A 26,178-nucleotide genomic window follows, 5' to 3' on the forward strand; every position below is an offset into this window, starting at 1 on the left:
CGCTGAGGCGGCCACGCATGCGCGGGGCGGGATGGGAGTTCGTACTTCGAGCTCTAATTGTTATTATTTTAATTTTTTTGTTTCTTTTCTCCTCAGTCTGCGTGAGGTCTTACGTCATTTCAACTCACCACGCCGGTGTTCGCCCGCTGCCCTCCCTCCCAGCAGCCAAGCGGCTGGGCTGTTCACAAAGCCCGCTGTTTCTTTTCTTTCTCTGCCGATGTGCCTTTGCAGGAAAAAAAATAATAATAATAATTAAAAAAAAATATTTTTTCTATGTCGGTCTTAGCGGGTGGCAGAGCTCACACTGCAGAGGCCGGAGCCGCTTATTTCTGGAACGGGGCTTTGTGACATCCCCAGTGCAAGCCCAGCAGGGTCTAAAAACCCGTGTTTGCTCCCTGCCCCTCAACACCTCTGTTAGCTATAACGTGAATTTCGCTGTGAAACAGACAGCGTTTTCCAAGTCCTGGTCCGATACAGCCCGGTCTTGCTTCTTGTTCCAAATACTGGATATATGAAGAAGTACACTTGTGTAAACGTACCCCTTCCAAGCAGCCAAGTACTGTAGACTGAAAATACACCCACAGTTTTTTCACCCCCCCTTTGCAGGAAGAGGTTTTATTTGTTGTGCTTAAATTTGGGTATAGACAAAGGCTATTACAGCCCGGTCTTGCTTCCAGCTAGCTAGGGCAGTGCTACAGCTGCTCTTGTGAAAATTTAAGGATCACATTTTTATTTTTTCCCTCACTAATATACAAAAGAATGAGACCACAGTCTGCTTGTAGAACCAGCCCCTCTTCCCTGTCTGGAAAAAACATCTGTCTTCCTGTGAATCAAGGAGCAATACTTCCATAGCATATGTCCTACAGGAATAGCTACCACCACCTAGGGAAATACTCCATACCAAAAACATCTGGAAAAAACTCTCCTTGAAAAGCAGGGATCATCAGATGCTGGGAGCCTTCTAAAACCTGCCAGGTATGGATCAGACGCTTTTGCTGATGCCCAGTCACTCTGCCTTACTGAGCAAAGCTTGATACTCAGGTGGATGTTTAAAGAGCATGCGCCTTCTGTTACAGTGCACATCTCCAAAACAGCGTGATCTGCTGAGTCTATGAATCTTCAGGGACTTTTAGGAAGTCAGTGCAGACAGAACTACATGTCCTCCAACATACTCACTGCTTTACATGTGAAATTTGGACTCCACCAATTCAAACAGCCTTGCAAAAAGGAAGTTGCAGCTTGCAGTAGCACCGCCTTTATTCTGTTTCAGTTGTGTTCAGAACACTGCATTCCAGAAAACCTTATAGCAATATTATTTATTTATTTATTTATTTATCACCCATGCAGGTTTCTGTGGGCAGAAGTTCATGGTGAAGTGGTTTATATTACAATTTCCCTTAGCCATATGTAACCAGTTTGGTCAAGAGGCAATGAATCATGGATTCCCTGAGAACTAGGGACAGAGAAGGCAAACCCCTACCTCTGAGTACCATTTCTAAGGAGCAGCAAAGAGCCAAGTTCTTTGTGAAACACCTACTCCTTTTCCAAAGCTAGATTGTGTTTCCTAGCCCCTGTGGTTGGATAATAGTGTAGTCGGGCTGTGTGCTCTCTACAGCTTTTTGGCCCCACGTATAAGGATCTAGAATTCTTTGAGGTCTTCTTTCTATACCCTTTTCCTCCAGGCTCTTCTCAGGGCTGGCACTGATAATCTGTTTTCTGTAACAAATGCTTTTACAACTCTCCGGTAGCTAGTTATTAATTTTGAAACACAAGGCGTGAATAGCTAAATCAAGTCTCCAGAAACATGGCTATAAATCTGTGGAAAAACTTGGCAGAGTAAGTCTGCACTTCAGCTGCTCAAGTAGGAAAATAACACATTTAAACACCAATACTGAAGCAGCATGACACCTGCAGTTTGCCTCCAACAGCTTAGCAGCAGCAGTTTTACAGTGCCCATATTGTTATGCACTGCACCAGAACTGCATTCTTTCTGAAGGGCTCGATCAGAAATCAGCAGGGCTGTAAGTTTCCCTGCCTGCACGTAAGGGCAGATGAGGTCTTGTGATGGGTCACTCTTAGTCTGATTTAAGTGGAGGATGTGGTATTGCTGATTCAGCCTACTGAATATGGTTGGGGAGTGAGGAAACAAAGTGAACAGAGCTCCATGAATGACTTGGAATGGCTAATCGGAGCTCGTATGTACTTCTCGGTTCACCAAAACTCTAGACATCTTTCTTGTTATATTTTTTTTTAATTCCTGAGAGCACACTATCATGCTACTATTATCTTTCTTGTGAAAAGAAATTGAGGAAACTGGTTTGTAATTAACTAACTCAAGGACAATAAAGTAAGTTACCAATGGGGAGCAAGAATTGTAATTTAAATAAATCAAAGGGCTTGAAATTTCCAAGACTTTACTCTGGTTTCCCAGCAGTTGTTAAAACGATAAAGGACAAAGTGGCTACAGTATTCACATCCTGGAAGAGAGACCGAATAGTGATGTTTTTACAGCTGCTTTGCAGGATACTGCTGTCATACTTCAATGTAGTCTATACCTTTGAATAATGAGTTTCTCTTCCCTTTGACAAGCTTTCCAAGCTTCTGCCCTGCCTTTGTGCTTCTGAGACGGAAAAGTCCTGCAGCTGTCATCCTCACAAAGTCCCTGAGTCAACAGTTCTTTTTCATTGGTGATTTTCTTCTGTAAGTCTAATCGGAATTTAGCCCTACTATAACCTCCACGAGCTACAGAGAATGGTAAAAATGATAGCAGGAGAGAATTTTTTCATTGTTTTAAAGCATATTGAGTTAGCTAAAGCATTGGAGAGAAGGAATTAAAAACAAGAAACAACCTATATTCATATTTTTTTTAAAAATCATTTATTTACTCTCTAAATTAGGTTCCAGTTGTCCCAGGGTCCTTTTCCACTGTGTCTGGATGAGGCAATCTAACCCCTTGCTTCTGCCTCAGAGTGCCCTAAATCTGATTTTGATAAGTTTCTTTTTACCTGTTTTGTTCAAAAATTCGACCTCTGTCCTGGAACACTTCAATAAGCCTGGTGCAATTTACACTTCTTAAGATGGAGATGAAATTTCAGCAGTGGATTTAGAATATTTGATCACCAGCAATTAAGTTAGAGTCACTGCTCATTTAAATAAAAAGAAGTAAAATCCTTCAGAATTGAATTAACTTTCTCTCCTGTGTTGCAGAAAGCCTGGCTGTATTTGGAAACACCAATAAAGATCATGATGATGTTTCCCACATTTTTACAATTTCAGATGTAAGCCTGCAGAATCAGGTGTGGTAATTTTGAATTCCTTTCAGGGATTTGCCATTCTGGTTAAATACCAGGTGCAGCCCCATTGTATGTTATGCAGGGGTGTAAGAATCCAGGATAGAGCTCTCTGTTCCTTGTCAGCTGTCAGAGGGACCTGTGTCAGTGACTGTCAGTAACAGCTAGCGCATGCATAAATATAAGTATTCTCCATTCTAGAATGTATTGTATTTTGAAGGAAAAAATATGTCTGAGTTCACAAGTGCATTCTAAGGAAATGTACATTTTAAGTAGCTGAAGCCACTTGTTCTTATGCTTTGTACCTCATAATTTACCACTGACTCTTGCAACAATGAAGGTGCCTGCCTATTGTGTCTTATCACTTAAATATTAATGAATGGTGAGCTCTACATCTGTTATCATCATGCATTTTCCATACGGCACAGCAACTAAGAGATATTACAAAGCTAAGCTAATCTTCAGAGCTGGCTCTTCACATTTTCCTATTAACATGCATTGTCATTTCAAGGGCTGCACCCTGCCTAAGGACCGGCACATGCGCTGAAATAACTATCCTCTTCTGTCAATAGACAGGGACTATGCATACACGTCCTGGTAAAACAAAACACATTTCGTGAGCCTCTTCATCCGAAGTCTTCCAAGGGTACTGACACTGAGTCTTTTGACTCTTTCCTCTGATTAAAGAGCTTTACAGTAATAACAACTAGAAGAATAACCTCCACTTGTGGCAGTGGACTATAGTTCAGAATCTACCTCTCCTTCCTCTCACAAGCTTTCTGTTTTCTTTGCTTATTATTCACAAGTAGCCTTTCCTGTATGGAGAGCTATCAGTTGGAAAGTGATTGATTCCTCTGTCCTGGTCTCTTGAGCATTCATTTGCAGCTGCTCTTTTCTGTTTCCTCGGTATTTCTAGTCTGGAACTGTGGCTTTTCTGCAGAGACAAATCATGGGGATGGCTGGGGCAGAGCAGGTGAAGTTCCTGTAAAGTCTAAAAGAAAAGTGAAAGTTGAGACAGAGCAAGTAAAACAATTTCTAAGCATTCTTACATGGTGCTGATCTCTCCTGATGGCTTTTTAAAACATTTTGGTTATATTTAATAATGTTTGGTTTTATCTACACATATAATTGCTCTGCACCCAGTATACAATCAGACGTATAATGGGATAAATTCATGTGCAGAAACACAGTTATTTTTGCTTAGGCATATGAAGGTGTGTAACTTTTGCTATATAAAGCATGCTAAATGACACGGCACTTTGGTGGTGGTGGTGGTTTGTTGCTTTTTGTTCTTCAGAACTTACTAATGGCCAAACATATGCACACAGAGTTTCAGAGAAAATAAAGCAATGCAAAACTATTAAAGACTAGCAGCTGCTCCGCTCAGGCGGCAGCCACATGCTGGCCTGCTCAATGAAAATTAATTGGAAAAGCTTCCACACAAAATAATCATCATCCTACTTGAATTTTTAAGAGCCAATTTAGCATGTTTTGCTTTAGAAGAACAATTTCTTACAGAGGTCAGAGCTACATTTGATTGCAAAAATATGTGCTTAACCTAATTGTATGTCCAGTGAGCATGAAATCCCAAGCACAAAGTGATTGCCAGAACTGAGCTAGTTCTAGTCCAGACCTTCCTGGGGAGTCCGAATGAATTCCTCTAGATCATAACAGACAAATCTTTGTCTAAATGTCCTTAATTTTTTTTCACTATGGAGAGCCTGCAAATTAAATTTCCCTCTTGTTCTAGTGAGCAGCGAAAATGATTGCATCTTGGTTACAGAAGCAGAGGGATATCAGCAAACTGAAACCGGTGAGCTCAGTGGCTTCGTGTATGAGGGAGTGAGGTGGGCTGTCTTGCCCTAACTGGAATATATAAACACTGTTTGTCCCACGTAATACACTTGTTTTTATACTATGGGATCTTGGTAGGGTGCCTATTAGTATCTCACACTGTAGAACAAATAACAACCCATTCACTTTGGCCTTTCAGAAGCAGGCCATACATTTTAAACCTCTAATCACTTTTGCTAATCTGCTTTGGAGGTTCCCTCCAGTTTTCTTTATTTATTTATGTACTGGGGTGTGCATGAAGCCATTTCAAAGACCTGACGCATTTGAGAAGGATTTATCTCTATATATTCATCTGTATACACAGTTGTATTTCTAACTATGTGTATAGTATTCATGAACAAACCACTTGCCCAATTACCAAGGATGTGCTTTTGTACTTTCAAGCTTATGATGGAAAGTGAGTAGTCAGCAAGGCCACAGATAACCTGTGGCAAACATAACAGCTATAGTAGACACCCTTCCCGATAGAGCTTTCCCCTGGTCCTTGTAATTTAAAATAATCAGAAGCCCTTGTAGACTGGGGTATTTTTAAATGTTTAGAATGGAATAAATACAGTATTTTGCTAAGGTATATTTTCCTTTTACTAATTTAGCAGTAAATATTTTCTCGTGGGTGTCACGCAGCTTGATGCATAATGCAGTTTGAAATGGGATTATGTGAAGACTACTTGTCAGAAACATTCTTTTCTACTTTCATTTGGAACTTTTGGCATTGTATGTATTCTACATTCAGCATCTTAACATTTTTCACTAGCTTATTCCTCTACAAAATAGATTGGCCACTATTGGATTATGGAGGTTTTATTTTGGCCATGTTGGTCTTATGTTTTGTCCTTCAGTTTTGAAATCTGCAGTGCTTGTACCTCATCTTTCTGAGAGCAGGAAATATTTTGTTAAAAATTTAGCAACAAAAAAATCAGTAGACCCTACTGATGACAGAATTTCTGTGACACAAAACACAGGTTTATGTAGACAGTTTGCTATTTCCTCTGTCCAGGTTAATTGTCTGGGTCTTTTTGTTGAAAGGTAGTCACAACTGCAATGACCAGTACTTGAAGTAAAGAGAAAGGAAGGCATGAAAGAGAGAGGGGCTGTTATTTGGATGTGAAAGGAACCAAGAGCTCAACTTGGGAAGGAGAGGAAGGCTCCAATCAGCTGTGGTAAAACCTTGAATCTCCTGACATTAGTAAAAGTTGAAAGCAGTAATTTCCCCACAGATGTCCTTGTCCCATTTTCACAGTTTCTTGTTGATGTAGGTTTGTAGGTGTACAATAAATTTGCTTGTCTGTGCATTGACATTGGTGGCTATGCTACACCAAGGCATTCAGCGGTCTACCGCCACCTCAGACCAAAGCATCTTGACTTTCTATAACTGGAATAGACCACACAGATTATTTTCATTTGAGCAGCCCTGTCAGCAGCATATATGCCTACAAAGATGGTGAGCTTCTTCCCCTGCATATACACTGTGTTAGCTACTGATATCTCTGCCCCTGAATATTTCAGTTCCTTATGTTTTCAGAGTTTAATCCTGTCTCCTGGAACATAGTGCTCTGTTCTTTACAAAACTCTTCTCTGAGGCTTGCACACACAGACATGGCAAGTGGCTTTTAAAAGAAGCAGTATGATCTGCAGCATGTATCATAAGGCAGAAAAGAAGCCTAAAAAACATATTGAGAGACAGATGCTACCCCAGATATCAAAGTTTTTATTTCTGGATACTAGCTTTTCATCTGTGAAACTTGTGCTTTGGTCTGATCACTTTTGCTGCTCTCTAAGCAATATAACTAATTGTACCACTTAATTTAGAGGATATAAGGAAAGTCATCACATCTATCTGTTTAAACTTGAAGGGATCATCTTCGAATAAGTGTGTATTCAAGCCTTATGTATATTTATATTCACTCAGGCTAAAGGATTATCTAGACAGATCCACATGCTTGTATCATCGTTATTCTAGTAGTAGTTCTATAGTCATAAGTGTTTGGTTAAGTCCATACAACATTCTTCACGTTTTGATGTGTAAAACTATAAAGCAGACATTAAAAATATGTATTTGTAATGTCATGACTTTAATTTAAAATACAATATAAGAAACTGGAAGCTGATGTTTGACTGGCTAGAATGTGAATTGACAGCTCCTAAATGAAGTTAAGCAGAACCAAGAATTTATGTGTTACCTCCGAGTACTTAACGAAATAAGCAGCAGCATACAGTTATAAGGTTCATTTCTCTAAAATAAATAATGTTAACGCTCACCATTAGGTTTTCCCACTCTTCCACATACTTCTGGAAACCTGTGCCATTTTTTTGGAACGCACGCTCTGTCCAACTGTTTTGTAAAGTGTTTCTGTTTGGGCACTTGGCAGTCAAGGTATGTGAATTAGGAAACGCGCTTGAGAATTAAACATTCTCCTGAACAGTGCCTATCAGAACTTGTTCCCGCTATCAGACGAGGCAGACAGCATTTGCCCAACGAGTGAAACGCTGCATTGCAGATAAAGGGAAATGGCAAGACGAGATTCTCTGTGCATCTCATGATAATCGCAGGGGTGACTTACAAATCTTACCATGCATCAAGGTTCTTATGGAAATAACTGCAGGATGACAAATCTAATAGCTTTCCTCTCTCTCTTTTTTTTTTTTTTTTAAAGTGTGTTTGGATTCTGAAAGCATTGCTGCCCTTAAACAGCACCATGCCTTTTAAAACCACACATCGTGTGAATTTTTCTGTATTGACTCACTATTTATTGTTCTTCCAACAGCGTTTTGTGAAGCTGAGAGCTACGTACCACGTTAAGTATCTTCAACTGAGTTGCGTAATTTCAGCCACTGTGAGTTATGCACAGCAATAACAGGATAATACAGTGAGAAAAGCTGTGCTTTTACTGCAGGCCATTTATTTGGAGTTCCTCTTCCAGACATAGCACAAGGAGAAATCATCTTTTATTTTCTCAGTGCACTCTCCCATTTTTCATTCCATTAGTATTTTTCTCAAATGCTTTTTTTTCTGCTGCAGTTCATCTACCAAGAGTTCCTCTCTTTTTCATTCCATTCCTTTTATTTTATTAACTGTTTCACTTACCTATTTTTTGAGGGTTGTAAGCACATATAAATATGCTTCTATCGCACATCTCTTTATTTTATATGACTTTCACTTGGGGTTCAGGCTACATTTCCCTAGGTTCAAGCTCCAAACCATATAAAGCACAGAAAAAACAGGTCATACATATTAATTTCTTTGGTGTAAGGTAGAAATTGATAAGATGCATATGAACCCGCCAGTGTGCCTGGCTCATCACGAAAACAGTGAGCTCAACAGAGATTTCTTCCAGTTATCACCAAGACACTGAAAACTAAGAAGGTGGAGAGATGCTGGCAGATCTACTGTCATGGATCCAAGCGCTGTACTGTCATCACGGTGAGTCAGAGTATCGTAATACGGAGATGCCAGGAGCTAACCACACTGTATCTGGGGAACTCGGTTCTGAAAAGGATGAGTGACAAAAGCAGTTATAATGACATATCTTCCCTATAATTGGAAGCAGGAGATAATTCCCTCTGACTTCTTCCTTTTTTTCGGTGAGGCCTGTTGACAACTCTGTACGACGGCTTTTGTACAGCCAGGTCGTAAGGCAGTCTAATTAGTCCTTAGGACTGTAATCAAGTGCTGGATCCATCTTCAGGGAATTTGTTCAGTGGCTTTCTTGCTGCTAGTCCAGCTGGTGCCTTGGGAACTCGGAGCTGAGTTGGCTGCTGCCATGTCCTCTTATGGCTTATGGTCAAGATGGTGTAGGGGCATGCTTTTGTCTGGGAACAACTAACCCCACTTTGCTGGTTATAGGAAGTGTAGAGAAGGCTGATCATAGAGCCTGGGGTAGATATCCAACTTTTATGTAGCTGGAGTTGTGAGATGAGTAACCATAAACATTACTGTTATGGTAACAAATGTTATGGGTCTGATTGTTTAGGCATGTTGTATAGCAAGTGGCAATGCTACTGGGCTGTTTCATATTCACACAAGTCTATGTCTGGCCATTTCATTTGCTTAAAATCAAGTATCGTTGAACTTTCTGTGGACCCCAGATGAAAAATAATGAGCTCACCTATGCCACCAGTAAAAGCCTTAACATTTTTCTCTGGATTTAGTGGTGGAATGTGCTCCCATGAGCATAGCTATGCCTGAATTGCAGGTGCGTGTGACAGTGCTTGGTGGTGCCAGCCAGGCTTGTTCTGTGCATTGCTGTTACAGGCCATTCACAAAAAATATATATATTAGCATTCATTAGCATTATCAAAGCTGGGAATGCCTGCTTACTATTAATGCACACAAGTAAACCCATGGAAATGTTACCCAAGAATGTCGTTTCAAACATGTCCAGGAATCCTGCAGCAGGATCATCGTGTAGGTGGGAGACGCTCGCTTCAACAGAAGCCTTGATCATGTAGCAAATGCAAAGGGCCACATGGAATAATCTGTAGAGAGGGAAAGGTCAGACAGAGAAGCTGTCAGCAGTCAGAAATGACTTTTGGAGTCCTCAGAGCTGAAAGTTGCAACTAGGAACAAGACCAGCTTAGCCCCAGCTAAGTTGGGAGGCAGACACAGGTGTCTGGTGTCTTGTACCACATCTTGCACATCATCCCAGTCGCAGTTGTGTTATGGCATTGAAGCTCAGCCATACAACTGCCTTCACAGGCATAAAGCTCTCAGTGCCTCTCAGAGATGCGTGCTGGAGAGGGCACTTGGAGGGAAACAGAAGAAAAGGCATGAAGGGGTGTGAAAAGCTCTCATGACTTAATTGCTGTTTGCAGCTGTAGATAGACACGTGTTTAATTATCTGCTATATGCATGCAAATTTCAGCTGCTGTTGCTAAAGTCCAGATGTTCCCGTCCATAATACAAAGTGCCACAAACCAAAGGAAAAGGGCCAGAGAGCAAAATAAAAGGGGCTAGGAGTGGCAGCTTTGTGCTATTTTCCTTCCTGCCCTAGGCTAGGCCTGTCCTACCTTTTTTTCTGAGTGCCCCGTGCAGAGATTTGTAGGTTCACAGGGAGGACGTCTGGTGCCTGGCAGGGCAGCACTGAGCCTGGGGTTGGAAGGGAACAGCAGCTGGGCTCCTTGCTGCCACCACACAGCCCAAAATTTTCCAGTGAAGCTAACAGGTATCACAGTTCCTAGCTAGCCCCTCTCCTGCAGACATTCCCCTTGGCAGGGGTAAGTCCTCTCCTAGCAGAATTAAGGCTTACTTTTCCTCACTTACCTCTCCTTCTTTGGCTGTGAAGTCTTTTTCTTTGCACCCAGCCTCTAGGATGGCGTGAGTTCTTCATGAGTTCCTCATCCTACTGAGAAAACATTTTTTTTTTTTTTTTTTTTTTTTTTGTAGAAAGTGAATTGAAGAGTTCATTGGACTCTTTGTAGCACTGTTTTCTGTAGGATCTACACATGGTGTTCCCAACATCCGAAAACAATAGGTTAGACAAACAAGACTACAGCTTTTCTCCTATCAGCTGTGATCAGGGAACAATAAAGCGATGTTGATTTATACCACTCACGCACCTGGCCTTTGTTCTGTTTAATGGCATTCCCTGTTCCTTTGGAAGATTTAACTGATTCACTCCCATTTAATGAAATAACGATGATGATCATGAGCATTTCTGCGGTGTCTGTTTTGAATTAGATTTGCTCTGAGTGTATACGTCACGTTGACTCGTTTTATCTTTCATGATAAATGCAATATACGTGGATTCAGAGAGCACGTCTGCTCAAGCGGCTCGGCAGAGGGCATGTTTCCTTCCTTTAACGTGGCAATATAAAGTCCCAGGACCCTCGCCACTTACCGCTCCTATGTTCAAAACGTGGACCTACCCTTTTGCATGCAGGGGTAAGGCAATTCCCTGAAGGATTTTTCCTTTTCTTTGAGTCTGGTAAAGGCTTGATGTAGAGGAGCACAGGAGAGGACAGAGGCCAGGTGGGCTCTGCGGGCGTTCAGAGGATTTGGCTCACTGCTGGTGTTCTCAGACTACCCATCGGTGCCACCCGCACCCCTGGTATTTGTCAGTCACAAACGGCTCTTCCCTTGGCCTCCTTCTTTCCATCCCTGCTGCTGCAAATACTATTCGTATTTGTCCAAAGTTTTACATTCATGTATATTTATGTAAAAAGGGTTATCTCAGGTTTTCTGGAGACCGTGTCCTGCCCTTTCTTACCTAACTTTTAATCTGCAATAAAAATTCTCTGTAAAATTTGGCAGTAACTTAAGAGTACATTTTTATAAACTGTATTTAGGGCTTTCGGTGTGTTTTTAATAAAGTGTATGAGCCAAAGTCCTGTGAAGTGGTTAGATCCTTCCATTAAGCCACTGAACTTTGGATCATGCCTATGTATTTTCTTGGAGAACTGCCCAGAGTGCCTTTAGCTTCCTTTGTACTAGGTTTCTCTGTCCCCAGGGGTACGTCATTACCTTTGATTTAAGTGAGCAGTCAGAACTTTATTACTCACTTGACACCGTTGCTCTGAGGTAAATTTTACGGGTTGACACCTTTGCCTTAGCTGGAGGAATCGGTGACTGCATATTACTAACCCTCGAGGTGTGCAGGATCCAGATGGATTTTCTCACCAGAACATAATCAGAAGGGTCTAGAATTAAGATTTATGGCTGGTGCTGTTACCTAACAGTGTAAATCTTCTATCCAAAGCAGTGACGGATCTTGGTTCAGAATCACAGAGTGGTTGGGGCTGGAAGGGACCTCTGGAGGCCACTTGGTCCACCCCCCTGCTCAGGCAGGAGGACCTCTTGCCCAGGATGACATCCAGACAGCTCCTTCCATTATGAACACGTTATTAATTAAAACTATCTGCAGGAGCCGGACACAGAGCCATTTATTTCAGTATACTTGGAAAGTATTTCCTTTGTTATCACTTCAAGCCTCAAAAAACATCTGGAAAGTTCTTTCAGGACTGAAATTCTGATGGTGACGGCTGTCTTTCATACGAATTTATGAAGTACTGAGCTTCCTCTGCGCATAATTATTCACTCTTACCAGCACACAGTCCTTCTGTGACAGGGGTCTTCGACGTAGGCTCATGCACAACACAGAAATCTGTTGCTGTTCCAAGTTTAAATATAACTGAACAGAGACAAGAAGATCACGATGCCAACCAACTGCCTTTTTATCCCATGTAATAATGCTCAATCTTTATCAATGAGCAAGCGACATCTTCACAAAGAAACTGCATCTCATGGAGCATCTCACGTATGCCTCCCGGTCAGAACCACCTGCAGGAGCCACAGCAATTGGTCGAGATGCAAAGTTATGACAGGAGCGTGTTGGAAAAAAGAAACAAATATTTTGAATTCTGTCAGCTGCAAACCAGGAGAGAGGGGATGACATGAACGACAGGTTGGAGCTTGGTTTCATTGCTACAGAGGATCCCCCAAACTGAGAGAGAAATAAAGACTCGTTAGTTATATTTGCTTGCAGTTCTCTGTACTCGGAGGATGCTTCACTGCAGCTCTGGCAGTGACCCACCTCTTGCAATTTTGGGATGTCAGGGCCAGCGACACGAAGGAGGTTTATGCTTATGCCTTGCAGTCTCAGTGCCTTGAGTGAAGCTGTAACGTTGCATCATGGCCCTATCCCTTTTTAACGTAAAGCAATTCCTTTTGCCAGGGACATCCATTTAGTGTATTTTTAGAAAGTGCAGACAGATTTACAGAAGACTGGACCACTGTGCCCTAAATTTCCTTACATCATTGGAGAGAGATGCTGAACTTTTGAAATGAAGAAACCACAAAGAAAATGGTAGGAGGCAAAAAGCACAGTGAGAGTTCATTACACAGCCATAATGCAGTTATAGACATTTCAGTGAGACCACGTCTTCCAGTTCCAGGCTACTCCCCTGATTTTATGATGGACAAAAAGGGGAGGGAAGAAAAAAAAGGAAAAACAAAACAAAACAAAACCCCCTCACAGTAAATAATTCACAAAGGACTCCAGAAGAGGCAAAGCTACTAGCAGGAGGATTGGCTAAGATGAAACGGTTCACAGGTGAATCCAAATACGTGGCTGCAAAACCAAAGAGAATTAGTCCACCCAATTCATATTGCTGCAGACTGCAGGGCTTAGGGCTCTGTATTTACACGAGAGCTCTGCAGTAGCAAAAGCACAGGCCTTCAAGGAGAGATAGAGGAAGTCTGTTAAGATGTCTTAATTGGATGCTGTTGTTAATTAGAGACTTAAATAACAGTGTCATTTACAAACAATGAAGTGAAAAATGTTTTCCTTGTATATACACACCTTTTTCTATGGTAACTGCACTTTTTTCCCTGAGTGCCCTGTGATCTGTTTCATTATATTTGACGGCAGATCTCAGTGTTAGGTCGTTAACTGGCTTTCAGCTCTCATTATAATCTGGCTGTGTTTTGCAGTCATAATAAATGGGAGCTCATTGGACTTAGTGTCATCCACCCCAGGTAACATGCTTCTATTAAATCTAATCCAAATTAACTGGAGAAGAAGCCCTTGCCCTTGACGTGGCTAAGGGCTAAGGGAGGGGCTTGGCCCTAGCAAAATCAATGTCGTTTAATCTAGAGAGGAAATCTGCTCTCCTTATGTAATTGATCAGGGATTCAGACGAGCCTGTAACATCAGTCTGTTAAAGTGCCTATTTAGCTGTGCACTTGCAGTGTTCTGAGTGTATTTGATACTCTTTCAACTATCAAATGCCAACGCTTGAATGATGAGATCCTTGCAAATATTGCTTATAACAATTAAAAAATTACAAAAAAAAAAAAAAAAAGAAAGAAAACAAGCCACCCTTAAAATCAGAGGCACTTTTCAACTTTTTTATTTTTAATACATTAGGATTGTACTGGAATTCATACTTACCAGATATTACAACATACATTTACAGAAGTCTTTATACATTTTTCATTTCTTTCCTGTCAGCATTAAAAATATTTCTGACAAAATAAAATGAAGTGGAAGGGAATTGAAATCCAGGACTGGCTCCAGACTGTGAGGCAAAGATCTTTGCCATATTTGCTTATTTGATGGGGGAAGGGAAGAAGGAAAAGGCTATCTTGGGGCTAGGGAAAATCTGCTTCAGTGAGCAGTCTGGTGGGCATGAGATATTTAAATGTTATGAGAAAATATCATGATAAAGTTTATCAGTTCTTCCTTTCTCCACACAGAAATTATCAGTGCCAGCTCAGGCCAGCAAACCAATTGTGCATTTCCACAGTTTTGGTCACCTGTATACCTGACAATCTACTTCAAAGGCAGGGGGTTACTTCAAAGGCATTACGTATAGAAAGGATTCAAGTATTGATATCTGAAAAGGTTACTTCCAAATCCTACCACCCCTAGGCATGCGGGTATTTCCTTTCCAACTGCGGGCAGCCGTACAGGAGAAGCAGTTTTTGCAGAGCACCTCTAGAGAAAGGGCATTTACCCTTGGGTGCCAATCCTCTGCTCCCTCAGACACGTCAACCCTGGCATACTTTCACCTCATCCCATTCCCCAAAATTAACTCAGTCCCTGAGAGCCCCCTGTATGGACATAGACACAAAGTTGCTGTAAAAAAACAAAAATGCAAGATTGTGCATGAGCAGCTGTCTGACACTTTTGTCACCCCAAAGACCTGAAGCTGCAAGAATTTAATAAGGGATTAGCAACCGCAGGTGTAAGGGCTATTGATCTGGGATCTTCTGTTAATCCAGGCAGCACCTCGTACCACACACTGTGAGGACATCCTGCTGTACCTGGGGCAAGAAGACAGTAGAAGGTGGGAGCAAACATAGCAGGAGGTGGGAAGGAAGGTTTGTTTGTATTGCTGTCTTCTCCTGCCTAATGGCCAGCCTTAGAAAAGCTTTTAATTTTGCAAAAAAGGGATGGCATCAGTGAACTGGGAAAAAAATAAAACAAAAACCAGCATCAAAATGCAGTGGAAGGTGAAGCCAACTCAAGTCTATTCAGGTCAACCCTGTATTTAGAAAACTAAAGCAAAGTTGGTCCCCTCACTCCACCATGGGTCATGATCAGGTACAAAGATTTGAATGCCAAAGAAAACAGTTTTGCTGCTTTAGTCCTGCAGTCCTACACAACTGTACCACGTGCAGTGCTGTTCCTAAACTAACTTTTCTTCATTTAATCAGGAAAAAAAAAAAAAAAAAAGGTCTACGGAGGAAACTCTGGCTCTGAAGCTTACAAGAAAAAATACTCCGAGGTTTTTACACAACCAAATTCTAATAAGCAGAGATAATGGACTCCTGCTTATTCAGGCAAACCAGCTCCTTAAAGCTACAGAAACATTTGCGTAAAGCAAGCAGGATTTAGTAGTCTGTAAAAAGCACATCAAAGAAATACCAGATTGAAATAACCAAACAGGAAAATGGATGGTTTTAAAAACATACTGTATTTATTTGGCCCCAGAATTCCTAGCATTGTAAAAAACTCCCAGAGTTTCACTCCTTAAAGTGCTTCAAACTCCTTTTATATTATTATTACTTTTAACATTAATGTACATTTCTGTATAGACATTCTGTTCATCAATCCAAAGAGATTTATATTTTTTATAAAATTCTTTATATTAGTGGGTCAAATTGCTCTCAAGATGACCAGCATTAAGGTCAATTTCTGAACTTAAGCCACAGGAGTTACTTAGTTCCACGCTGTTGTGGGTGAGAGCAGAATTTGGCCCAGTAGGGTATATACAATTATATTTTCTGCATATATTTCAAAAGACACAACGGATTACCTTGGAAATCAATAACATTTAATAGGGAGTTTATCAAAGTCCGTAGTTTAAAATTGCTTTGGCGCCGTCCACATCCAGAGGATGCATTTGCTCACCAGCTCTTGTGAATAACCAGCCTGATGACAGTGACCCAGCGATCAGCAGAAGTGGAACCCACGTTGCATGAATTCACGTAGTTCTTCAGCAGGCCCAACCTGATGAGTGTACAAATACTGCAACAGCACAGTTACGTGGCCGGGCACCCATGCAAACTCACTACACCATGAACCTCTGAAATTCTCTTGGTGGAGACAGGTTTGCCGTTGACGTTAATATTCCGAAGACAGCCAAAATATGAGTCTTTAACTGGAAGCCACGGTGTGTCCAAATTTGCTACAACAAGGTAGAAAGATCAAGTTCAATAAAATGAAAATTATTTAAAAGATGAACTACTTCAAGGCTTTCAGAAGAGGGAAGAATGATATAGGACTGCATGTATGAACAGAACATTTGTTTTAGAAAGGAGAAAAAACACAGTGACTACATAAAGAAATAAAGCAGCAATAATATTATATTACCTGGAATTTTGCCAAAGTAGAGTGGCTGATGCAGATGTCTAGGAGAAAAGGGTGGGTGTCCAGTGGTATTGTTACTCTGGGTGCCTACATCGAGCTGCACAGCGTTCCCTGTCCGAGAGACTGCAAAGAAGCAGGTATTGAAGAACCAGCCAGATATGACATTATTTTTTTAAACAGCATCTGTTCTGAAATTTAACTTGCTGAAAAACAGATTTTATCTCAATTCAAAATCAGGCTGACACATCTAGGTACTCTGGGACTAAATAAAAAAAAGCCCTCTCATGTAATGCCTTGAATTAACACAAAACACTTACATTGTTCTTAAGAGTACTCTCAAAATAAAAAGAAGTGAAATGATTAATAATAAATCTGGGTCTGCAATGCTTTGTGCTCGCCCTTCTTTCCAAGTTTCTGTAGAACTGGTGTGATACAACATACCTGCAATTGTATGCCACTGTCCGTTATACAGAGATTGCCGAGGTGTGACTGTTGTCTGGAATTCTCCAGCGCCACTATTTCCAGCAGCAATGAGCTGTAAAACAGTTATCTGTTAAGTTACCATGGCAAAGAAATGAGGAACAGAAAAATACAGTACTTTTAGTAATTTACTGAACTTGTGGAGGGCTGGGTTTCACCTAATTTTAAGGGTCACAGTCATTGTATACCTATTCCAGAAATTATCATCTCCGGGAAGAAAGTAAATTTCCCTAATCAAGTCCCAGGAGAAGTATTACAGAATTTACAAGCGTACAAACAAGACCTTTGTCTCTTATTCCCTCTCAATCTTACAAAATTATGTTAATTCTTTTGACATAATCTCTCTGAGACAGAGTCTTTCCTACTAGGCCTCCCTTTTCTTTTTGCAAAGCAGTCACCTACACTCTAGGCATCTCCAGAGAGAATCACTGCAATATGTTTCTCCAGCCTTTCAGGTAGCTTTGGTCTCCTTGTATGTCACTTGAGAAGCTTGTAGATTGTCTATTTACTGTGATATTTCAAACAAGAATCTGCTTGTGTTTTCTTACGTTTTGGTCCTTGTTCCTTGTAAACAGACTGCTTTTTCTGTGATGGTTACAACAAACTCGGTAACGGTCAGGTAACTGATGTAGTGAGTGCCCTTCCTCTCAGGCTCCGATCGTGTCAGGACTGATGGTGTCCCTTTGACATTTATCACCTTGCCCACACTGATAGCCAACATGAATCGAAGTTACTGCTGAAAAAAGTGGTCAATCTTGTCCCTAAGGACTCCCCAGCTATTGATGGCCCTGCTTCCACGTGCTAGCTGTGTCTTGAACCAGATCAATGAGCTGGGTGAAGCTAAGCAATGACAAGAAGATAAATAATAAAAACAAGCTCCCTAATCTGGTCAGCTGTTGGCCTGCACTAGGGATGGCTGCAAATGGATAGCCATGCCTAGGGAGAAAAGAGCAAAGCTGACCCTTTCTGAAGTTAGATAGATTTATGCTCCTTTAAACCATGCCAGACAACAGGTTCTGTTGAGCTGAGACCTATTTTTATTTGATGTCTATCCAGAAGCAAGCACAATGGTTTTGGGGTCCAACATACATTCTAAAGCTGTTACATTATGAAAAAACAAGTGATAAAAATAATCACCATGACACACCTGTCAACTAGAGTAGAAAGTGCTAACACAAAAAAAGACTGCTCAAGTTCTATACTCAATGCTGTTACAGAGCTGCATCAGTACAGCCAAGTGATGACTAAAATAGAAGTGGAAATAAGCCATGGAGTCCTATAGCCTCTGGCCAAAAGCCCAGCCAGTTTTTGTCAGGGCTACGAAGCCTGAGAAAATGGAGACTGTGCCCTTCTGCTGACTGCTGCGCAAAGAACACGTGCATGCTAGTGTTCACACAAGGGAAGCTCCACCTGTAGGCACAGAGACACGTTAAATGCTCCATTTTCCATGCAAAGGTTTTGAACCATTCTGAAGAAGTTGTTCAGTGTTAAACCTCTAGACAAATGCTGTAACACCTAAGCCCAGGGTTCAAGCTCAGAACTCCTCCCAGCTGAATAATGGTAATATATAGGCTGTGATTTCATTTCAGGTACTTACTTTTCCTTCTTCCATGTAAACAGTCAAGTAGTTGTCTGGCTTGCTTCCAGAATGGAGTAATACACCCGTTGAACTCCTTGGCCGAATGGTAAATACAATCCTAAAATCCAAGCCCATTCGCAAATTGTCTGTGGAGAAATTAAAGAGTACGTAGATGAACAATCATTGGAAGAGACAGTTGGAAAACATCACAAAAATAAGCACTAAAAATCCTTCTATGTACATGTATACACATTCAAACCATAATCTCTGCACTGCTTACCAATGGCAATGTATCCTCCTTCCTTAAAGAAATAGATCCCCATCTCCATGGGAGTATCCAGACATGGAAGCACACCATTTTTTTGCTGAGGTGCATTCATGATTTTTCCGTTCATCTTAAAATTCCTCAGGCAACCCTTGAAACTCTTCACTGGTATACTCTGAAAGCATATTTCAAAAACATGACTACCAAAGCATGATGACCACCCTTTTAGTAAGACTACCTGTTAGTTCTTTGCATTGTTGGACTGTAGACAGACAATGGGTATTTAAGGGCACCTAAACTCCATCTCTATGCAGTGAAAAGATACTCTGAAATTAAAAGAGCTGAAAACATGAAATAGCTGATTTCGACTTAACAGAACTCCTGCTTGCAAAACAGATGCTCCCAGTGATGTGTCAGAAGGACAACGCAATGGGAATTGTAAGATCTCAGATACACCCCTTCTTTCCTAAGAGGCTCTTTATTTTAACCTGCCTTTACAAAATGCCCTGCATCATTAATTTTCTCATTCTTGAAGTAATAGGAACAACTTCTATTTCAGATTAAAATCGGGTTCTACATCCGTAATTTCTTAATTAAGAGGAGCCTTTGCTCTCCATGGGTTATCACTTAGCCCACTGAGATAAGCAGTGCATGGGTAAACACTATCCCTGGAATTACAAATGTGACTTCAGTATTTGCTATTTCTCAAATAACAGAAATGAAAATGGCACATGGCTGTCAGCCGTGCCTCAGTAGCACATGTTGGAAATATGGGTCCAGTTGAGAGCTGTGTGAACAGCAAGGGAAAAAGATCTGTAATGATCAACTGCAAACATTGATTACAGACAGTGCTCACAGTCAGTGCTTGGAAATATCCGCCAGACCTTTTCAGCATGGGAACCCTTCATATTAACACTTCCACATGTAATTAGTGCAGCCTGGGGAGTATGTGGAGGTGGATGCATCACAGTTATTTACCTGTCTTTTCAGTGATGGCAGGCCTCCCAGATAGATTGGTGGCTTAATGCTGACAGGAGAATTTCTTGCTAATCTTCCATGCTGGGCCGCTAGACCGTCAACAACAAGGAGTACATTCTTCCCATCTCTGCTGAAGACCACCTTTGCGGGGTGCAAACATAACAGAATGTGAAAACCCAAGGCCAGTGAAAGCCACTGCAGCTAGAGCACCAAGCAGCAAAAAAAATAGGTGTTTAAAAAAATTAATCATATACAGTATAGTCTTAAAGTGAGAGTGTATTTTTCAGGCTGGTCTGAAGCTAGCCCAAGTAGCAAGGGAAGTGGACAAATGAAATACTTGCATCAAATATCAAGATGTTTTGATAATGAGTAGTATCTTGCACACCAACCATTCTGTCAGGGACCCAGATTCTGGCCACCTTTGCTACAGCCTGTGAATGGAGTAATTCCATGCTTTGTGTGTGTGTGACAGAAGTCAGAATACTGCCTTTATTCTGTACCTTAGTGATCCCTTTGTGATATTTGTTCTTTAACTTAAGCACCATGTTGTTGAAATATTTAAACTGAAAATAACACGCCAGGACTATTGGTCTCTGTAAGCTCTCTCGTAACAGACACCTGCCAACCACATGAGCTTTCAAGCATATGAATTAACTTCAGATGGCCAAAAGGAACAATTTCATTTTTTTCTTCCCTGCCGCTGCCTAATAACTTAGAAGCTCAATAGGCCATGCATGCTGAATGCTTGCCATGGTTTCACCATGGTTCCTGTGCCATAATACTCACAGTGTGCCATTGCCCATCATTGTATTTAGTAGCAGTTTTGATTTTGAATCGTTTTCCTCCAGAACTAAGTGAAAAGACAAAATGTCCTTTTGAAATGTGGAGAGATATATAAGAATTCTCAGACGTTTCCTCCATGAAAATTATTAATCCTCTTGATGATCGAGTCCGTATATCTACAGAAAAATGTAACCTGTAGGGGAAAGTAAGCATATTCATGCATAGGTCTCTTTTGTTAGACCTTGTATTCTTTCTGTTCTCCAGAAAAAATGGCAGTGAAACTCAATTTGTGAAATGCAGAATAGGGTTTGGGTGGAACCACAGTGTTCTACATTTTCTGCATTTCTGAACGTGAATGAATGTTTACGTATTCAGGCTTAGCATTTGGCATCAATGTACTCTGTAGCTGTCTACCATATCTGTCAACCTACACAGTTTGGTAAAATATTAACAATGGGAAAAAGTTCCTGAACCTTTAGAACCATTCTTCTGTTGTATCCAAAAGCATAAGCAGGAAAAAAATCCTAGCTTTTAGCACCGAAAGATTCAATCAGCTTTGAAGATTCAAATATTAGGATTACATTTGTATTACCTGTCTGTAGGCGTAGGTGGAGAAAATGTGTAGGATATAAAACTGTTGGGGGTGTTTCCAAGTAGATACGCTTCACTGTTGGCATTTAACCAAGTTGATAAATTGTGGTTTTGCTGGTCATGCTGCACATTATAATCTGTCAAATGGTCAACATATTTTTCATGCTGTAAGATAGAATTGAAATTTTTACAGAAGGTAAAAGAATAATTCAATCTACATGTTTAAGAATTCCCACCTGAGGCACTCAGCACCCTTCTCTAAATGACAGAAGTTGTTGTCATTCTGGAATGGGTATGCATTTAGCATGGAACTTCAACACATTAAGAACATGCTTCAGATGTGAGATGAAAGTAAAACAGTTACACCTGGTTCTACAAACCATGGCCATACAGACAAATATGCATCAATATGGAGTGAAGATGACAGTAAAAATAGGCATACCTTTAGCATCTTAAACCTGAGTGGATTTTTGAATTCTTTCAGCAGCATTGGTTCAAGGTTCTCATGTTGGTGGCAAGCTCCAAGGGATACACCCCTCTTTTCAGTATGATGAATGAGATTTTGAACCTCGGGGAGCTGATCTGTCCTAGAGTGAAGAAAACAGTAAGTGCTGTGACACAGCATGCCTTTTCTCTAGCACAATCAACAACGCATTGTAAAACTGTTCTGTACAAAATGGATTTCCCAGTGACCTGATGTTAAAGTACCAATTTTCAGTTTTCGATGGAAAATGTACATTCAACACTGCAAATTCACATTTGTCCTGACTCTGGCCTTTGCCTTTTAGCTTTGGAGAAAAAAAAAAAAAAAAGAAGAAAAAAAAAAGAAAAAAAAAAGTTTTATTCTCATCTCTTCTAAACAAAGTCTTTTGTGCTCTACTTTAAAAAAAATACCATTGAAAAAAGGGGGAAAAGTGACAGCAGCCTTGACTGAATAAAATTTCTGGATCAGGCTACAAAACTTTTCTGGTTAATGTATGCATAGCCAGTGGCAGATCAAGATAAAATGGGAACATCAGGTCCTGTTAGCTCAATCATTCACCTCCCCTGTAAGTAAGACATTCTAATCAGATCTGTCAAGCGGTAAACCCCATCACAACTTAATATGCAATTCTGGGATTATAGTCAAATTATCAGAAAGACCATCAACACCAATTTCCTTTGTGTATAAAGAATAACATTAAGTAATACTATCATTCCGTAGGTCATACAGAGCACCTTTAATGAGCAAATTACAAAACACTTTACAACTGAGAAAAAGCAATGGAGCTCCTTGCCTATGGTTTTCTATGAGAAGAGTGGTAGGGTTGGGAGCTGAAACTGAACTTCTTCAATTTTAGTCTGTGTCTCCATTCACTTAACTAGCTACAATATCAACTCTCCATCTGTTGTATTAAAAGCAATTCTCCAGATTTGGCTTCTGATGGGGAGGTTAATATGCAGGTTACTTCATTGTCTTACGCTATTTTAAAAGAATATATAATCAAAATACACTTTTTTTGTTAAACTCTATACTTGTATAAATATTAATCAAAACGTAGCTAAAACAAAGCCACAGTGGTAGATCACTTGTGACTGAAGGTGTGCTTTTCTTAAAGAACATTTTTACATCACATTTCTCTCCTAAATTTTGCCTGTAAGGTATCTAATACTGAAAAACACCAGTGAAAAAGAGAAACATAAATCAGGCACCTGATTTTTATAGGCATACTCTCATTTGTTTGTGTAACTGTTTTGGTTGAAGCCAGCAAGCTTTGCTCACTTCATTACCAGGCTCCCTGTTTAAGCTATAATGATAAAATCTAGCAGATCTTTTTGGATGCCTTATTGGGACACTTCCAATTCACTATGTTGAGCTTATTCTTTGATTAAAAGACTACTAAATGGGTATGATTCAAACTAAAATCCCATTACATCTGAACAACAGATTTAATTGCAACTTGTTACCATATGTAATCTGTCTGGAAAAAAAAAGAACATTTTGGAGCAGGAAAGTTATGCAGGTTTTATACATGTAGAAAAAGAAGCAATTTAGCCAAAATCGATTTTAATGTGATTAAAGAAGGATAACAGGCTAAAATACATGAAACTAAAATCCTTCTAGGCCAAATACCTTTCTATAAAGATGTTTGAGATGCAGCCTTCAAAATCATCTCCACCAAATATTATAGGCTGCATTGATATCCGTGATCTTGAAGAGTCAACTAATATTGATGCAGGCTTATCATCAACCAGTAGACTTACTCTGAAACAAGGTGAAGAAAAATGAGCATGAAATCTAAAGAAATACATTTATGAATTTGAATGAAATATATTATTAAAAAAGAAACATTTGACAGCAGTGTTTTTTCATTAGCTTGTAATTACACTACAGCTTTGTTAGCTTACTCTTAGCATTTTTTTAGGTATGTGCTTATACTGAATTCATCTTCTGTGAAATTAACTCTGCTTTTTAGTGGTAGGTATTGAGTAAGTGTTGCCTCTAGCTCTTCAGTTCTACAGTGAAATCCCGATCCAATTGAAATTCATGAAAAATATGTTATTGACAGATATGGGACAGGATTGTATCCGTTGTGTCAAATAGTGCACTTAACACATTAGCAACACTTAGTACAGATAAGATTAAAAATTATAATTACCCAAAGTTATAGTCAAACATTCAAAACCTTCCTCTTTAATTAGCATTTATTTCATTTTATGTGTTGCCCAGAAACCAACAGGATTTAGGAGTTTTCTGGTAAATTGTTCTTTCTGATATCTACATAATAGATCACTATTGAAAAAAACAGACACGACATTAGCTTCTTCTCTGAATCCGTAACCACTTATGTTAGATAGATTTATAACTTACAGTGACATACATAAAGGCTATGGCAAGGGGAGGAACTCCATACCTCCAGCTTGACAAATACACTAAACTCACAGTGTGTGTGACATGCATAGTGATGTACAGCTGAAACATTACAGGTACTGACATACATTTCCCTTTGACCAAAAATCTCCTTTTGCTTTATTATTTCACTATCCTCTGCTAGCCCAGGGCATTTTTATCTGTGTACCCAAAGAACAAGTCACACAAATTTTTAATCTTTTGCCAAGCGCAACATAAAAGAATTGGATGAAAGACTGAACTCACCTGTTGGCTCTTCTCATTACTGTCACATAATGCATTAACCCATCTTCATATGTCTTGTTTAGAGAGAGTTCCTTCTCTCCCATCTTTGCAAATACAAAGCCAGGACTCAGAAAGATTGTAAGAGTATCAGGCTAAAAAAGAATTGCACAATATGAACCTTAATGCAGGTGCCTTTAGTTTTTCCTGTGTTATTGCCATTAATACAGTTCCCTGTGGTCTCTTGTGGAAGAGAAATTTTCTGAGACTAAAACTGCATTTATCTGTCATCTAGAGGGCCTGTTTTTCCTCAGAATTTGTCCCCAGACAACTGTATTAGGCAACAGTTATCTTACCGGGATGGTGGTGGTGTGGTGCATAAGCTACTCTGCAGAATGCTCAAGGTTAAAGATCAGTTTCTCATGAAACTAATTGTTGGTTGAGTGAAGAAATGCAAGGATGAGTTTCTCTGGCCTATGACATGCAAGATGGCATGCTCTGAAGATTATTATAGTAGCTATTTCTTGCCTTAAAATACAGGCATCTGTGTGAGACTTGCTTGTGATGCCAAACTGACAAAGTCACAGACAAACATTCTAATCAAGAAATAAGAACAATTACACATTGTAAGCTGAACATGTTTCATACCCTTAGATTGTAATTTAAGAGTGTTCCAGTCGATGCCATCGTGCGAAAACCAAAGCCAACTTGGAAATCTTGGGGAAATGGGAAACCCTCCGCGCTCAGGCTCAGTGTGCCCTTCTTGGAGAAAGATGCAGATCTGATGAGCTGAAAGAGATAATACTTTCAGTGATTTTCCTTCTAATTTGAAGAAATGACTGTATGGGCCAATAACTGCCCTACTCAACATAATTGTGACCAACTCCAGTCCACACTAAACATAGGGAAAACTGCACGTACAAAATTTCAGTACAGAACAGACTGACTGAATTGGTTTCACCAGCATTAACTAACTGATGTGAGAAGCTCTACAGGGAGATGAGGGGTGAAGTCTCCTTTCTTTCATCTTCATACTAAATTCAGCTTCTTTCATTACCATCACATGTAACGAAACCTAATTTTTGACCTAAGAAAAATGTAACACCCAGGCTTCAGAGACAAAACAGAATCTATGAACTCTAGCAAACATTTTAAAATACCACTCTTAGTTACCTTCCAGTCATCTGAACATTTCTTGCTGACCCCAACAGTCTCATCAAAAACAACAGATGCAGTCTTAGGGTTTTTCACATTCTTCATGCAGCCCCGGAATGGAGGTGTGGTTATATTAAATCTGGTTTCAGGGAATGGAAGGAAAAAGAGTTTGGTAGCCTTGGTAGTCTGATATTTCAAAGCACACACCAGTATAATACCCTGTAAATGTTTACAATATAACAAATAGAAAAAAAAAAAAAAAGCAACCTCTATTGCACAAACATACTTCATGCTGATCAAACCTGTTCTTAAGGGCACACTCAAATGAAGAACCCATCATTAGCCATAAAAATCACAGATTACAATCATAGCTTATACACTGTCTATTTGCATATCGCATAAGATACACAATACAGAGTGTGAAAGAAATTGCCTAAGGAAAGAATTTAGATGGAGTTACCATACAAAGCCTATTATATTACAGTCTTTTTATAGCTACTCACTGTTTCCGCAGAGAAGATGGAATTCCGCCTAGATAGTACTTAGTGAAACTGAAGACTTTTATGTTGGCTGTAATATCATAGCTGACATAAACAATATTCTTGCCTCGGGCAAGCAACATGCTAATCTGAAATATGTGAAAAATTGGGAATTACTTTGCTTAATAGAAACAGAAATTATTAAGCACATTACACTCAGAGCAAGATTTCGCAGATTACACTGAGAGAGCAGGACACAGAATTGTTTTTCCTCCTTCTGTATACTAGTGCTTTAAATTC

The 26,178-nt window shown here is 40.0% G+C and overlaps 1 protein-coding gene across 3 annotated transcripts in view; it reads right to left on the reverse strand.

Moving 5' to 3' along the window:
* Positions 1-15,541: 15,541 nt before the first annotated feature.
* Positions 15,542-26,178, reverse strand: part of LAMA3 (laminin subunit alpha 3) — a 112,814-nt gene continuing 102,177 nt past the window's right edge. For all 3 annotated transcript variants that reach the window (XM_035318301.1, XM_035318302.1, XM_035318300.1), the window contains exons 64-77: positions 25,903-26,027; positions 25,418-25,538; positions 24,893-25,033; positions 24,269-24,399; positions 23,246-23,377; positions 21,575-21,719; positions 21,134-21,297; positions 20,545-20,734; positions 19,759-19,899; positions 18,796-18,955; positions 18,534-18,661; positions 16,898-16,991; positions 16,460-16,579; positions 15,542-16,274 (exon numbers count right to left, since the gene is read on the reverse strand). In XM_035318301.1, coding sequence (XP_035174192.1) covers positions 16,129-16,274; positions 16,460-16,579; positions 16,898-16,991; positions 18,534-18,661; positions 18,796-18,955; positions 19,759-19,899; positions 20,545-20,734; positions 21,134-21,297; positions 21,575-21,719; positions 23,246-23,377; positions 24,269-24,399; positions 24,893-25,033; positions 25,418-25,538; positions 25,903-26,027 — 1,938 coding nt within the window. In that variant the 3' untranslated portion in view covers positions 15,542-16,128. The remainder of the gene's footprint in view (positions 16,275-16,459; positions 16,580-16,897; positions 16,992-18,533; positions 18,662-18,795; positions 18,956-19,758; positions 19,900-20,544; positions 20,735-21,133; positions 21,298-21,574; positions 21,720-23,245; positions 23,378-24,268; positions 24,400-24,892; positions 25,034-25,417; positions 25,539-25,902; positions 26,028-26,178) is intronic.

The sequence above is a fragment of the Oxyura jamaicensis genome, chromosome 2 (assembly GCF_011077185.1).
Source record: "Oxyura jamaicensis isolate SHBP4307 breed ruddy duck chromosome 2, BPBGC_Ojam_1.0, whole genome shotgun sequence".
In the NCBI taxonomy this organism is placed as follows: Eukaryota; Metazoa; Chordata; class Aves; order Anseriformes; family Anatidae; genus Oxyura; species Oxyura jamaicensis.